At 34.5% G+C, this 15,167-nt stretch overlaps 3 protein-coding genes across 7 annotated transcripts; all 3 read right to left on the bottom strand.

Moving 5' to 3' along the window:
* Positions 1 to 28: 28 nt before the first annotated feature.
* Positions 29 to 7,400, bottom strand: LOC102620465 (rhomboid-like protein 15). 3 transcript variants are annotated; one of them, XM_006481605.4, is made up of 13 exons: positions 7,233 to 7,400; positions 6,140 to 6,305; positions 4,554 to 4,857; positions 4,325 to 4,357; positions 4,118 to 4,209; positions 3,949 to 4,022; positions 2,175 to 2,269; positions 2,027 to 2,096; positions 1,298 to 1,464; positions 907 to 961; positions 751 to 807; positions 498 to 581; positions 29 to 421 (listed from the first exon to the last, which is right to left on the bottom strand). In XM_006481605.4, exons 1-13 carry the CDS (start codon positions 7,254 to 7,256, stop codon positions 416 to 418), a joined length of 1,227 nt encoding a protein of 408 aa, XP_006481668.1. In that variant the 5' UTR covers positions 7,257 to 7,400; the 3' UTR covers positions 29 to 415. The 3 variants fall into 3 exon arrangements, with proteins under 3 accessions (XP_006481668.1, XP_006481669.1, XP_052299241.1); XM_006481606.4 differs by having other exon boundaries at positions 510 to 581; XM_052443281.1 differs by lacking the exon at positions 7,233 to 7,400 and adding an exon at positions 5,106 to 5,207 and having other exon boundaries at positions 6,140 to 6,288.
* Positions 7,401 to 8,508: 1,108 nt separating this feature from the next.
* LOC102621128 (uncharacterized) lies at positions 8,509 to 10,598 on the bottom strand. 3 transcript variants are annotated; one of them, XM_006481608.4, is made up of 5 exons: positions 10,220 to 10,598; positions 9,962 to 10,120; positions 9,336 to 9,417; positions 8,958 to 9,156; positions 8,509 to 8,809 (listed from the first exon to the last, which is right to left on the bottom strand). In XM_006481608.4, the coding sequence occupies exons 1-4, from the start codon at positions 10,547 to 10,549 to the stop codon at positions 9,005 to 9,007; spliced, it is 723 nt and encodes a 240-aa protein (XP_006481671.1). In that variant the 5' UTR covers positions 10,550 to 10,598; the 3' UTR covers positions 8,509 to 8,809; positions 8,958 to 9,004. The 3 variants fall into 3 exon arrangements, with proteins under 3 accessions (XP_006481671.1, XP_006481673.1, XP_052298909.1); XM_006481610.4 differs by having other exon boundaries at positions 8,509 to 8,784; XM_052442949.1 differs by having other exon boundaries at positions 8,509 to 9,156.
* Positions 10,599 to 11,034: 436 nt separating this feature from the next.
* LOC102621790 (pentatricopeptide repeat-containing protein At2g20710, mitochondrial-like) lies at positions 11,035 to 13,636 on the bottom strand. The gene is made up of 2 exons (XM_006481611.4): positions 13,198 to 13,636; positions 11,035 to 12,489 (listed from the first exon to the last, which is right to left on the bottom strand). The coding sequence occupies exons 1-2, from the start codon at positions 13,492 to 13,494 to the stop codon at positions 11,230 to 11,232; spliced, it is 1,557 nt and encodes a 518-aa protein (XP_006481674.1). The 5' UTR covers positions 13,495 to 13,636; the 3' UTR covers positions 11,035 to 11,229.
* Between the last annotated feature and the right edge of the window lie 1,531 nt (positions 13,637 to 15,167).

Here is a 15,167-nt window from a genome sequence, read left to right as displayed (position 1 = left end):
CCAATTTGATCAAGGAAATATTACCTGATAATACAAGTAGTCATCGATGCTTGTTGTCTGACTACATTCGATAAATAAAGATTTGATCTCAATTTCCCATAACAAATATCGGCATGAGATTATATTTACAGGGTTGAATTTGTTCAGAAAGCTAAGATTAGATTGCACTTCTTTTAATTCAAAACTCAAAACATGTACACAAAGGGCTCTTTCTTTTCTTTAAGCAGAAATTAGCATAATTGTTATTCTCCCAAATATTTCTTTCCCCCAATCTGTGTAATCACGTTAGAAAGGCCATACAGCACCCAAACGAACCGTAGTTCACAGACATTGTAAGAGCAGATCATACTGGCCAACTGAAATGTAATAGGAGATTTGTATACGAGAAGTCACGGGGTGAGATTGCTTTATGAACTTAACCCTGCATACAATTTTGTCCATTAACTAAACATTCCAGAGAAAGAATGTCAATCAACACAATTTTTGGAAAACTTAACTCTTGAATGTACCTGCTGGCTGAGAATTTCCACTGCTACATTAAGATCGCCATCAGCTGCTGCCAGAGCAACTTCAACCTGCGTCTGAAACAAGGCCCAGCAATGGCATTTGAGTCCTCAGTCTCAATTTCATACAAATGCAAAATAAAATTGCAATAAATGGGGAAAAAAATGTATATACAACATTGAACTGCTAAACTTAGTACTATGGTTATAGAGAACAAGACTAATTTAATTGACATAATATATTTACCTTGTCAAAACCCATTAAAACAAGTTTTTGTATTTCTTCATCAGAGACAACTGCACCCTGCATCCAGGGGAAGGAAAACCAAAGAAATGTTCAAGAACTAAAGGACCCTAAGAAAGGTAAAAAGAATATTGAACTCCAGATATGGATAAAGAAAACCTGTTGGCCTGCAGGGACTCTGTCCACCGCAACTGCAGTACCTAGAGCTGGCTGCCTGAAAATAATAAAGAATACAATCAAAAGTTTAATGAAGATCATACAGATATTACCCAAAATAAATATAATCAAGTCTTTCATGTGCTTGATACATTTCTCAACCAGAACCACAACGAATGTAAACCAAAAAATTTAGGGCATTCACATCTGGAATAACGTGAGAAAATCAATAAGCTACACTTAGACCATTAAACAAGATGATTTTTGAGATGCATTGAAATTTCTTGCAATAACTTTCATCTGATAGCCTGGAATAACGTGAGAAAATCAATAAGCTACACTTAGACCATTAAACAAGATGATTTTTTAGATGCATTGAAATTTCTTGCAATACCTTTCATCTGATAGCCTGTCTCCTGTTTCAGTTAATATCATATGGGAACGGTTTTCAGGACTACTATTATCCAGAAGTCTAGCTTGTAGGTTTGAATCTACATGTACAGGACTTTGGCTGGAACTAAGAGTTCTTCCTCTCCCAGGGAACCGGCTATCTTGTGTTGGCTGCATGTCGGTAAGAGGAGATTGGTTAATTGATGTTATCTTAAGTAAAGATTGCAGGTTACAATGATTGAGAAATACAGGGACAGCAAAAGAAAAGAAGGAAAGTGGAATGGGACAACATTAAGCAATAAAGACAGATTTAAGGGAAAATATGAACAAAAAACAGAGAAATCACCCACATGACACATTCTTTACATTGTATTTTTACTGCATAACTTCATAACCACAATTGCTGTTTCTTTCAGTGCATAATTAGTTCAAGAAAAGTAGCCAAAGTTGTCAAGGGTTCCATATTCAGGTGTAAATTGAAGCAGAAGTAAAATGAATGAACGTACAATATGAGTTGCAAAAATTGCAGAGGAAATGGTAAAATTCATACTGCACAGGCATGTATTCAAGTCAGAAAAGCTACCATCAATTAACAAAGCTGAAGGCCAATTAGAAATCCATATTATCCCTTTCAGGTGCCCTAATTGGCTAGATCAACCATAACAAACAAGGAACATATTGAATAACATATTTAACATTGTGAAAAGCCCTCTAAAATCAACTGATTTAATACCTGAGATGATGTTTCCCTCTGTGGCATCCAAGAAGACAAGTAGCTCCAAATATTTCCAGAAAACAATCCACTGTTTAATAAAAATAATCAAGTTATATACCTTTTAGGGATATAAAGTAGAATCTGGCATACGGAGCTCAATGCTTACCTGGAACTTGTATTCTGTCCAGAATATGTTGGGATGTAGCCAGAAGGATTCCCACCAGTACACAAGATAAATTTAGGCTGTCTTATGCAAGTGGACTGGCATTCACAAAAACAACACACTATTTAAAGCTATCTGTATGAAAATGTAAGGGTAAAAGGAAAGTAACATACACAAAGTTTCCATGAAATGAAGCCATATTGCTATGGTTATTTAGATAAATTGACACAAGTTCATCAGTTGGGAAGGCAGTCAGCAATTAATATTTCCCTCCCCAGTACTCACTTTAAAATTTTGTTCTAATTATGCTTATAGGTAACAGATAAGAAGCCTGTACTTTTTCTTTGGGCAGTTAAGACACCTGTATCAGGTGATGCAACATTCCACATACAAATTATTAAAACCATGATGGCTTCTTAAACTATGGGGGCAGGGACAAAAGCAAGCTCAGAAAGAATGCACATAGAGGAGGTGTAGAAGACTAGAAATACATTTTAACATAGGACATACAACCCTAAATACAGTTCCATATGTAATCAATCTCAAGTCAGGATACAAGTCTCTGTAGAGAGATCTCAAATAGCATATCTGATTCTTATGTGTTTGCATATAAGGCCAGAAAACTCAGTGCCGTTAGGATTTTATGGGAGGGCAAGGATCCCAAATGTGGATGAGAGTTGTGACAAGAAGTAAAACCAAATGGACAACACCCCGCGGTATCTAAAACATTTCTTCAGTTTTTTTAATTACTAAGCAGACCAGTAAAGCAATTGCAAATATTTTCAACTCCACTTAGCTTCGCCAAAACCAAGCAACTCATGCTGCGTTTACTTTTTGGATTGGAGTGGGAATCCTGAAGAGTGAGAATCCTTGGATTAGGAGTGTGGAGTGGGAGTGAGAGTAGAGTGTTTACTTAGACTAAATGAAAGTATGGATTGTCAATCAGAATCCCAATTATTTGTTTACTTTATCTTGGATTAGGAGTAAATTGTTTTAAATTACAATTTTATCCTTATGTACAGAATTATAATTTGTAATTAAAAAATTAATAAAAAATATATTTGGAAAATAAAATAAATATTTTATTATATTTATAAATTAATAATAATTACTAATATTCTTAATTATGTAAATCATAATTTTTTATTAATTTAAATTTAAATTATGTGAATAAAAATTATTAATAATAACAACACAAATGAAATATTATTATTGATAATATAGTACAAAATTAATATTTTTTTAGAATAAAATATTTATTATTATTAATTAAATAATTAATTAATATTTATTAAAATTAATGTTTAATATTATTAATTTAAATATAAAATTTATTTATTTTTATTTTATTAAATTTAATAAAATAAATATGATATAATTATTATTTTTAATAAATATGATATTATTTATTTTATTAAATATGATATTATTTATTTATTTTATTAAATATTATTTATTTATTTATTTTTATAAGGATAAAATGAGAAGAGGGGGGAGTGGATTCCCACTCCCACCTCTCCCCATGAGAGTGGGAATCCCACTCCCCACTCCAAAATTGGGTGGGACCCACGGATTCCCACTCCCACTCCCCCCTTTTTTAAGGTAAGTAAACACCGGAGTGGGAGGAATCCACACTCCACACTCCCACTCCTGAAAGTAAACACTGCCTCAATTCATCCAGAGACAAATAAAATGGCAACATGCCCAAGCAATCCAATAAGAAAAGGAAAACCAAAGTCCGTCTATCATCACAATCCAGTTCCATTGAAATACTTACAAGCAAAGAGGAAGACTCAATGGCAGAATAGAAGGATGTTCCAGGCATAAGGAGGTTGAAAAAGCCATAGGTATCTGAAAATGTAGAGCCAGGAGCAAATATTTTAAATGAACATATAATATTATGAGAGGAAAATATAAAGAGTCTGAAAGAAAAGCTGAGAACGTACATGCAAATCCAGACAAAATGCCACATAGGTGTCCAAGTAACGAGACGTTGGTCATAAGAACCTGGAACAGTACTAATAAGATCAATGGATACCTGAGCATAATGTTCCATTAGATGCCACCTCGTGAGACTTAAAAAGAATATGATAGAAAAGAAAAGAAGAAGAAAACCATAATCACACATCCTAAGAGTAAGTTATTGCATTTACCACTTAGCAGGGATGTTGAAGAGACCAAACACACTGCAGAACGAAAAAAATAAAGTTGCAACTCAGTTCAAGGAGCAGGCATATTGGCCAAAAATGAAAAAGAAATCATTATATTATATACTCAATGATAAAATACAGGGATTCATCCATATGATTGTCTGTTGTAGGAGTATGTACACACACACATGAAAATATGAAATCAGACCAAAAGTAAGAAGACAAAGCCAACCTCCTAGATTGGGCTCCACTCAAACTTGTCTCTATGACGATCAAAGAGAAAATAACTCCTGAGAAGCCGATTGCACACTCATCCATGACGTTCTGTAACCGATAAAATGGAATATGGGCTACCAACAAAGCAATTAGAAGATGTAAAATAGCATTGCTTGTGGCCAACAAAATAGTAATGTAAAACATGCGGACAGATCCCATAATTCGCTCCAGTTCAGAACCCAAAGGAACCAAAGCCAACATGTTGAATAGAACGTGTAGCAGTGAACCATGAAAAACAATGGAGGTATAAAACCTGTAAACTGCAAGACAAAAGAGTAAAATTAATTATCATAGACAGAAATGATTCACTCTGTTAAGAAAATTACAAAAATATGATCTTCTTCGTAATATGAAGTAAACAACAACAACAACAATAATAATAATAATAATAATTGTTGTTGTTGTTGTTATCTCTTATTGACAATTGAATATGGATTATATTTAGGTAATAGCAATTGAAATGCTTCTCAAAGTTAAAACAAACATCCAAGTAACATGGATTATTAACCTCCTGATAGGACAGCCAGATTGAAATCAACAATGTAACTAGAACACCAGGAAGCTTATAAAATGAGAGTTTTTGGTTCCCAAATGCAAGTCATGCAGAGACCTGTGGCAGCCATTGCTTGGTTAGAAAAGGCCAAGTCCAAAATTTACCAAGTGGCATGTTCAAAGATTGCATTTTTTTCTCCTTCATAAGGGTACATATCCCAGAATGAAAAGCTACGATAAAAATATATATACGAGGAAGAACAATAATTGTTACATTCAAAAGGAAACGGCAACAGACAATTACCATCCCATGTGATAAAAAAGTACAGAGGGACACATTTTTTAAAAAAGTCAGTATAACGAATGATATGATTTGTCAGAACATATATTTTTGTAGAATGGCGCATTGTTTTGTGACCCATGATAGGCTCGTAGAAGAAATAACTAAAAACTACCATCATAAGTTAGGAAGTATGCGTAAGTGACTAGTCCGTTGACTATTTACCCCTAACTAAGAACGGGAGCTTATTATCCAGAAAATTTCCATGATCCATGTTCTCCCATTTCCAACAAATACTACTCAGCTGCTAGCTAGAGTTAGTGCTTGATTTATGTAATCAAAAGTGTGAACTATTCACCGTTACCGAAGAAATAATTAATTCCATATTAACGTATCGACATAACTACAGCGCAATTGCATGAAAAAAGATAGTGACATAGGGTGAAGAATTCACAGTTACCAAAGCAATCATTAATTCCATTTTGGCGTAACAAAATAGCTCGAGTGCAATCACAGAAAAAACAGGTAAATGATACATTGGAGCAACAAATCATGCAGTAAATAGTGTAAAGAATTACATAGTGTTTCTTCGGAGTTATTCCTAATTATTCACATAACTCGCAAAATACTACAGCCATGCAGTCAAAATGAGGAAAAATCTTTCCAACATGATCATGACCAACTTTTGATCATATCACAGAGAAGGTTCAATGTGTTTGTACCCACATATTTATAATGATAATCATCTTTGTCAGATTGCATGAATGTACCTTGAAACCGTGATATAACTGCAGATGGGAGGAAACATATTTCATAAAAGGAATCATATCCAAACAAGAGGCAGATCAAGTAAATTGTCCCACAAACAATCACCACAGCAGACGTAAAGAATGGAATACTTTCCCACCACTGATTCACTCTGGTGGACAACCCCGCCTATAAAGTATAAACCAATAAACACCAAGTTAAGATTCAAGTGAGACATCAATTACATAAAGTTGAAAAACTATTCGTAACGGATATTCTTTTCAACCAAAAACACTGACAGAACAACCCCCCGTCTAGACCAATCAATAGAAATGGATTTCTAGAGGCACAATAATTAGCACATTAATTAGCATTTCATCTAATATGGGAATGAGAAAAGCACACTCTCAGATCATTATAGAAAGACAGTATCAGATAAAGGCGTAAGAAGCAATCACATCCTTCATGCTAAAAGCTCCATATGATTAAGGATATGTTTGGAATTCGGTTGCAGTGACAAATCCATAGTTGCTATGAGACATAAAATTACTAGGTGTCAAGTATACATGGATCATTTATCTAACACTTCAGCTGCATTACTTTCAAAATTAAGTAAAAACACAGCAATTACAAACATGTTTTAGAAACATTAAACAAATTAATATCCAACTTTAGCATTTAAAAAAAAGAGCAACTATAAGCTCAAAGAAACTGACCAAAACCAATGAGTCCTTGATCTCTCTACTTCATTCATTCATAAACACATTTTAATTTTTCGACCAGCCCTTTAGCTACAGTAAGAATCCTCTAAAATTGACAATCACTCACACTTTTCGAACACCAACAGCAACTCGAATCCACAATTTTACATCAGAAGAGTAACAGCATTAACACAACGAAGCTCACAAGCTAGAAACTAACATAAAGAAGCACAAATTTTAGAAAGAACAACAGATACGATCCAAGAACTTTCATTTCGTTACATTTTCTCACACTTTCTCGGCAAGTACGAAAGAAAGTAACGTTTTTACTTTGCAATAAAAAAAATCACGATTATTCGAATTATGAAACCCTAACAACACAGAGTTGTGGTGTGTTAGATCTGACTGAGCTTACCTCCGAAACAATGTTGGGTCTCATTTTGCACGTCAAGAAGTAAGCTTCTCGGTGACTTTTACTTGAAATCTTTTAGCGAACCTGCCGATCATTTTATAAAAAAACGTGGCATCTTGAACGATGCCTCAGAATCTCGAGAGATTTCCAAATTTTGCTTCGGGTTCGGATCCACCTAATCCAGTAATCCTTTACAACATTTGGGTCCCTAACTCTTTAACATTTTCTTAATTAAGGACATATACTGTCCAATTGTCCAAATCACTACTGCCTGCTGTGGACCTATTTGATACAAATAGATAAACTTTCTCCTATTTGTGAAATTATAAAATTTGAAGCCAAAATATATTAAAAGTTGTTAGTTCAATTCGAATAGCTTGACTGAGGAAGAGATTAGACAATTGTATCTTAAAAGTTATGCCACTAAAATATTTGGTAAATATTAATTAATATAATTTAAAAATTAAGTTGATTTAATTTTACATTTATATAATGAAAAATTTATTATATTTTTACTAATTTTATCAAATTATTATTTAAAAATTATATTTACTACGTAATATTAACTTTTATTTTATAATTATAATTTTTTTTTCACATTGACTGTAATTCAAAAGTTATACCACCTCAATTCCAAACATGATCTAAGTTTAATATTAAAATTAGGTTTGACAATTAGGTCGTGCGATGCTTTTTGATCTTTTGATATTTTTTTTTAAATAAGATGTCACAAAAGTTAATATTTGTTTAAGTAATATTACATACGTCACTATTTGAATACCTAAATAATATGACATGATATTAAGACTCAAATTAAAAATAATTTCTTATTTAACTTCAATAATCAAATAAATTTAGTAAGGATTCAATTAATCCTATTAATTATAGAGTAATGCATCTCATATCGTATACACATAAATTTTATACAATTCACACATAATTTTAAAAATCACTAATTACAAGACAATTTGAGATAATTTCGCACCATATGTTACATTATTTGAACTTTATACAATTCACCTATTAATTATAGAGTAATGCATCTCATATCGTATACACACAAATTTTATACAATTCACACATAATTTAGATAAATCACTCACCACGTGACAATCTATAATAATTTTCCATCATTTGAGCACAACTTTCCGCAGTTCTAATACAACGTCAATGAGTATACGTTTCAAACTACTTGTTAGTCTATGCTGCATCCCGTGTTAAATACGATGAAAATTCTAAAAGCTTTTGGGTTTACACACTTTCTTCGAAGAAGAGAAGATCAGGAAAAAATGGAAATATTCCAACTACATTATCTCATAACATACAAATTTGCAATTTCGTACAGCATAATGTACCGGTTCATAATTAAATGCCAAAATTGGTCTTAAAACGACGAAAAAAAAGAGAGGAAAATAACACAAGAACAAAGTGAAAGAAACACACTCTCCTTGCAGTGCACTTTCATGCTGAGCATTGAGAGCACAATTCAGCTGGAGTTTTTCCATAATTACAACTCGAAAGTGAAAGCCCCCCACCATCATCTTAGTTTTTGCAGCTAAAATAAGAAACTGTAATCAAATCTGTTGCCATAATTCAAATGTCAGATATCTAAACTAGAATGACAATCATGGCTCAAGATATTAGCTAACTGATATCTATACCTTTTTTTTTTTCAAGCAATCAAAATAATACAAGGACTATAAATACAGAAACCACATATGGTCATACCATTGGCCGGGTAACATATTAGTCCAGTTGTAGAAAGCAACATGCACCTAGTTCTCTTGCTCCCACCCTCCTAATCTCGTACCCGGGTTGTAGTTTGTGAATAGTCGAAATTCATTCCCAAGTTTGCTAGAGTGCTGTGGTCTAAAACCACACGGACGCAAACCTAAAAGCTCTGCAGCTCTCTCCTTCTGCACCTCACCTGCAACCATCACAAATGCAATCTATCGAATTTACCATGAAAAGGCTACAAAGAAAAGCCTAAGAAAATTATGTGGTAAGAGAAACTAATAACAGGGTCACTAAATTCTTTCAAAAGGTATAAACCAAACATATAAAGAGCAATTATGTTACAAGAATGGATGGAGAATCAATGTCAACCTGTGAGTAGAAGCAACTTCGAATCCCCTGGTCTAGCAAGAAAAGAAACTGTTTCACTTACTTTCTCCAGACACTCCTTGCTCTGTTGATCACACATCAATAGAATCAACCCATCAATTTCTACTTACATTTATAAGCATGTGATTCCAAACTTGACCATACAATAATCTCACAGCTAGACATAGAACTAGGAATCATGTTCCCCGCCACATGCATCTACCAGGGATACGTAAGATACAAATGGATGAACTCATGCAATTGCAACAAGTCCAACTTAATTTTTCCTTTTTAAATAACCCATAAAATGCTTGGAGTTGGCACAGGGTGTCCAAGCCTCAAAGGAATTCAAAACACTTATTTATCATTTTTCTAACAAGATTATTTTTCAAAATATTAAGAGATCATAGACATTAGAAGCCAAGAAAATTTGTCTACACTCGCAAAGGCTTAAAAGCTTAGTAGAATAGTAGTGACTATGCGTCCAATCTACGAGCATAATCACCAATATTAATCTCATTGCTCCACAGTTACATGGAAGCAGATTAAAAATTATGTACTAAGCTACTAGCATTTCAACAATTTAACCACTTTTGAATAAATTAAAATGATGATTAATAAAATCTCACCAGATAAGGTGGATCTACGACAACAACACTGAAAGCATGCTTGAGCTCCAATGGCAAATCTTGCGGTTGATTATAATCATAAAACGCAAAATCACTTCCGTATTGCTCAAAACGCATGTCGTATTCAAGTATTTTCGGCGACACCTCAGGTCTAATTTTCTGTAAATTCAAATGAATCAATTTTATCTCCCAAACAAAAAAAGAGTAAATACATAGAAATAATCAATCAATCAATCAATCAATCAATCAATAAATTACCTTTAAGTAAGCGTAGAGCGTGGGGCAAGCAATACAGGCAACGCGAGAATCGGAATCACTACAAAGAGAAACGGCTTCTTGAGCTACAGTCTCTGCCGTCACAGCGTCGTACCAGAACTGGCTCAGCCTCCAGTCCTCCGACACTAACGCCACCTCATCTGAGTCTGATTCTGTTTTATTTTGAGCAGTTTCCGAAGTTTGGTTTTGTTCTGAAAGGAATTCCTGAAGAGCTGCCAAAGCTTGAGAGCTCAGCATCGGCCGGTCATCATCCTCTTCGACTTCAACGTCGTCGTTTTTTAGGTGCATTTTGTTTTCTTTGAGCTCCTCCATTTTGGTTACTTTTGGCTGCCGCGGCTGCTGTAGCTTGTATGCAGGGATGAGTCATTCTTTATACGGGTAGTAAAATTGTTCGTCTTTTTTAAACAATTATTATTTCATAAAAGAAAAAAAAATTATTTTTACCATGCCAAGTGACGTCATAATGTCTTAATAAATTAGATTAGACTGATTAATATTATTTTTTAATAAAAATTTATGATTATATCATTACTCTTTATTTTTATACAATCAGCAAGTTTAAGAATTGTGAAATTTAAAAATTATTCATGCAAAAAATGCAGTAATCCTTCGTTTAAGAGAGAACTTTCCTTAAAATTCTTTCAGAGATATACAGAATCTTTAAGCCTAAGGAGAGTCTCTTTGAATAAGAAATTAACTTTTTGCAGAGAATAAATAAGGATGATTCCTCATTTTCTCACTTGTTTTTCGTTTTGGGTGAAAGCAACCATTTATCCGACCACCACCAACACAAATAATTTGGAAGAAACATAATCATACTTCCTTCATTAACCATCTAAGATGATGGATTCAGAAGTGGCTTTATCGCCATTATCCCAAAATGGACATGAAAATATCTCTTACAATCACCAAATAAACCTTCATGCTCATTTTGCTTCTACTACCTAATGCTAGGTTATGGGAAAGTTAGAGAGGTCTTCGGAAATCGTGTTTCAATGTGCTTTCTCTTCTATCAAATCACTGGTATCACCCTCTGGACCTGAAAGTGTTTCTTCATTTCCAGCCAAAGAATTACCATACAACTCCCTGAGAGTTTCCAAGTTTGATTTTCCATTTTGAACGTTATCCAATAATTTGTCTTGAAGATCCGTGGGTATAAAACCTTTATCATTGAGGAGTTCTATGAAATTCTCTGCTCCACCAATATCTCCTTCATCTTTAAAGTAATCAAGACATGCAGCCAAGCTTTCCACACTTGGCTTCCACTTGACCAAAGTTTGATAAGCTGCTAATACTTTCTTCATTGCTTCAACTGCTTTATGAATTTGACTATTCTGCCGATACCCTGTAGCTAAATAGTACCATGACTTCACATGAATCTCCCTTCCCTTCAATTTCTCATGGTTTACAAGATTTTCAGCCTTCTCCAAAAGCCCATTTCTGCAGTACGCATCAATAAGGAAGTTTGGTATCCGGGTATCATGGCATAAAGCCTGGGATTCCCACTCCTCAAAAATTTTCTCAGCACTTTCTAGGTCATCAAGTTTCAGCAGGGAAGATATGACATTTCTATAGCCATTGTTGAGAACCTTCACTGCTTTCTTGTACAGTTCCCAAATTCTTAGAACATCATCTTTCTTCCCATATTTTCCATATAAAGTGAGAATGACGTTATATGCGCTATTGACCTTTGCACCCTTTATTTGTTCCTCAGATTTCTTCAACATTGCTAAAGCCTTGTCTAGAAGCCCAACTTTTCCATACCCGTTTCCTACAGTAGCATAAATTACCCAGTCCAATGCAACATTGGGATCTGCTTCCATCATTGTCAAAATCTTGTCAATTCCCTCATGGTCAGAAGCATCAGCATATGCACCAAGACGGGTGCAATACGTGTATCTGTCATAAGTAATGCCGTTTTCTTCCATTTCATGCATCAGACTGTCAAGTTTCTCAAAATTTCCAGTTTTATAATAAAGCTTAAGCATGCTATTGTAAACCACTGTTGTCCTAGCCAGCCCCAAATCTCTCATTTTCTGCATGGTGGCCTCTGCTTTATCTGTGGATTTTACATTGGAATAGCAGTTGAGAAGAGCAGAATAAACCTCAAGGCCCTTTATTTTTTCTGGAATATAACTGAAATAATTTTCTGCTTCTTCTATGCCTTTAACTTTAGCGATCAAGTCCAGCCGAACAGCAGCATCAGCAGCTGTAATATTGAGATACCTTTTGTCTGTCATCCACATCGATATCTGGGGAAGAGAGGGGGAACAGATCATAATATTAGGAAGCCAAACATTGGAGATACCCAAAATCATGATGAAATATCCAAAAAGTTTAATAACAACAATACAGTGTCCAATTAGCAGCTAATGATTTTTATTCTTCGCCAAAAATATAGTTGAGTAGAACAGCAAAAAGTGTTGATAACTGCAGCTATTTCCCTCTCCTTGCTGAATGTAGTTTGCCCAGATAAAAAAATTGGGATTATCAATTAGGAATTGGATGACAGCTAAAAACAACTCACCGCTAAAATCTTATGATAAATAAATGTAAAAGATCCATCTGAGAAATACACAAAAGAAATCAGATACTAAAGCTTGGCGGTTCAGCTCCCAAAAACCAGGAGAAGTTCAAGAAACAGTCAACTCAATACCTTCAAATAGAACAGGCAAATGTAACATATGACTTCATTATGGCACCATTTGTTACTCAAAATTGCAAAATGAACCGCAAATAAACCTTGCTCGCCCATGGGCGTCGTCAAGATTTTCTAATAAATTCATTACAAATATTCAGTCTATGAGCACGGAATTTCTTGAACTGCAATGCAAAATACTCAAATTAAATTATAAAATCTCCATTTTCTTTTCAAGAGAACCAAACGCATCGTTTAATTAGTAATTTCCAAAACAATTTTTAAAAAAATTATTTAAAAAAAAGGACCCTTAAATTGATACCTCAAGAGCGTGAGTGAATCGGCTGAAAAATCGCAGCTTCTTGATGAACCTTTGGAGCTGTTGTTTGTCGACCGGATGTCCTTCTTCGACCCATTGGTTGAGTAGCGGAACGATCGAAACATTTGGATTTCCCATTGGAGAAATCCTACGGAAAAGAGTATGCATTGAACCCTTCCACTTACTTTCTCGAGTTGCGGTACTCGTCGCTGTCGAGTAAGAGGATAAACCCAGCCCATTTCCCAGACCCAATTGAGCTTTGATGTTGTAGAGTACTGTATAGTAGCGTGGGAGCTTCATTTGCTTGAAATTTTTCAGTTTACGGGGAAATGACAGAACAACGTAGGGTTTGTGATAAAAGGGGAATGGGGAAATGGGGTTTTAGAATTGCTCAGCTACGTTGCAACAATAGTACGGTTGTACATTTGTAAGGTACCTCATTTTTTGTCTTTTGCGATTGAGTGCTGCTATTTACCCTGACTTTTCTCCCCAAATCTGCACTCCGAAAAATAAAATTTGATTTTTCCTCTTCACACATGTTACTTCATTTACTTTCCACTTAACTTTTACTTTTGCTTTCATTTTTCACTTCCTTCATTTGTTTTCACTTTTCTTTTTCCAGTTAGCCCCAAAAAGTAAGGTAAACACGAACAGCAAGGTAAGCATGAACAGCAAAACACGAACAGCACCACGGATTCTTCAGACTTTCTCTTTTCCACTTCGCCCCGAAAAGCTAAACACGAACGGGACCACGGCTCCGATTTTTTTCAGACCACGGCTCTGATTTTCTTCAAACAAATTCTTTCCTTGGTTCTTAACACCGTTGGTAACGTGCTGCGTGTGCTTCTGTCTTTGTAAAGCAGGCCGTTTCTCTTTCTCTTCTCCGTTAAATTCACTATCTCTCTTTCTCTTTTTTCTTCAGACTTACTCTTGCTTCTTCTATTTTTTAATAATTTTTTACCAGTTAAAAATGTTTAAACTCAAATGTTTTTGAACTAGCTTTGAAATCTTTTTTCCTTGAAGGAATTTAGCTACAAGATCTTTAGTTTTTCTGTTGTAGGTTCCGTCAAAGAATTGACTTTGTTCATGCATATGTTAGAAGGCTGCTTGTTTGAGTATTGTAGCATGTTTTTATTTTCTTGTTTGAGTATTGAGTTTTGAGTTTATTTTGCAGGATGTAGTTCTGAATGCTCTGCTGTAGTTACCTACTTGTTTCTTCAGTTATTGTTGAACCTTGGCTCTCCATTCATTTGGTAAATTGTTAAACTTTTAGGAGATATTAATTAGCTTGATTGATTAGCTTTGAATCTCGATTAAATCTCATTAAAATAAGGGAGATACATATAGTTGGATGTATTTTAGCATTTGTCATAACTTGAAGTTAGCTTTGATTTGGAAGACTGAAGGAGGACATGCACAGGGTGACTTCAAGTTTATATTACATTTGATCAAAGTCTTTGTAGGCTGCCTTACTTCTTGGATCTGCCCAAAATACATTGTTTAACCGACCCTCCTCATCCAAGTCAAGATTGAAGAAAAATCCATCATTTTCTGCTTGCATTTTCTGAAAATATTTCTGAATTGCAGTTGCATTCCCTTCTCCAAGCCTTAATTGTCTTGCTTTATTAACATGATTTCTAGCATCTTTTTCTAAGAATGCGACATTTTCATAGCCACCAGCCTCAACGACAGTAAACTTGAAACTTTGAGCCATTCTAATTCATGCTTCTTCATTTATTTCTAGTTATTTTTTTACATAAGGATTAATGGTACGGTTGCATCGATAATACCTACTCTTGCTCGGACTTATAGCATGGTTGTGTTCAAGGACAAAATTTCCAATTATCCATTTTCCATGAACAAAACGTCCTCCAATTTTTTGATTAAGTTGAAGCCGCAAAACCTGATTGGATTTGCCTTTGGACTTGTCGTTTCGCCCGCAACTAAATGTCACATATCTCATATTCTCATCA

Source organism: Citrus sinensis, chromosome 6 (genome assembly GCF_022201045.2).
Source record: "Citrus sinensis cultivar Valencia sweet orange chromosome 6, DVS_A1.0, whole genome shotgun sequence".
NCBI lineage: Eukaryota > Viridiplantae > Streptophyta > Magnoliopsida > Sapindales > Rutaceae > Citrus > Citrus sinensis.
This window is presented reverse-complemented; position numbering and strand designations above follow the sequence as displayed.

What these genes read in the sequence shown, in the direction of transcription:
- LOC102620465 (XM_006481605.4), bottom strand. Translation starts at nt 7,256, where the DNA reads ATGAGACCCAACATTGTTTCGGAG. An exon ending in CATTTTGTCTGGATTTGCAT is followed by an intron (nt 4,023 to 4,117) that starts GTACGTTCTCAG and finishes CTACATTTTCAG; the next exon opens with ATACCTATGGCTTTTTCAAC. An exon ending in GGACAGAATACAAGTTCCAG is followed by an intron (nt 2,097 to 2,174) that starts GTAAGCATTGAG and finishes TTTATTAAACAG; the next exon opens with TGGATTGTTTTCTGGAAATA.
- LOC102621128 (XM_052442949.1), bottom strand. Translation starts at nt 10,549, where the DNA reads ATGGAGGAGCTCAAAGAAAACAAAATGCACCTAAAAAACGACGACGTT. An exon ending in CGCTCTACGCTTACTTAAAG is followed by an intron (nt 10,121 to 10,219) that starts GTAATTTATTGA and finishes TTGAATTTACAG; the next exon opens with AAAATTAGACCTGAGGTGTC. An exon ending in TCGTAGATCCACCTTATCTG is followed by an intron (nt 9,418 to 9,961) that starts GTGAGATTTTAT and finishes TGTGATCAACAG; the next exon opens with AGCAAGGAGTGTCTGGAGAA.
- LOC102621790 (XM_006481611.4), bottom strand. Translation starts at nt 13,494, where the DNA reads ATGAAGCTCCCACGCTACTATACAGTACTCTACAACATCAAAGCTCAA. An exon ending in GATTCACTCACGCTCTTGAG is followed by an intron (nt 12,490 to 13,197) that starts GTATCAATTTAA and finishes TCTCTTCCCCAG; the next exon opens with ATATCGATGTGGATGACAGA.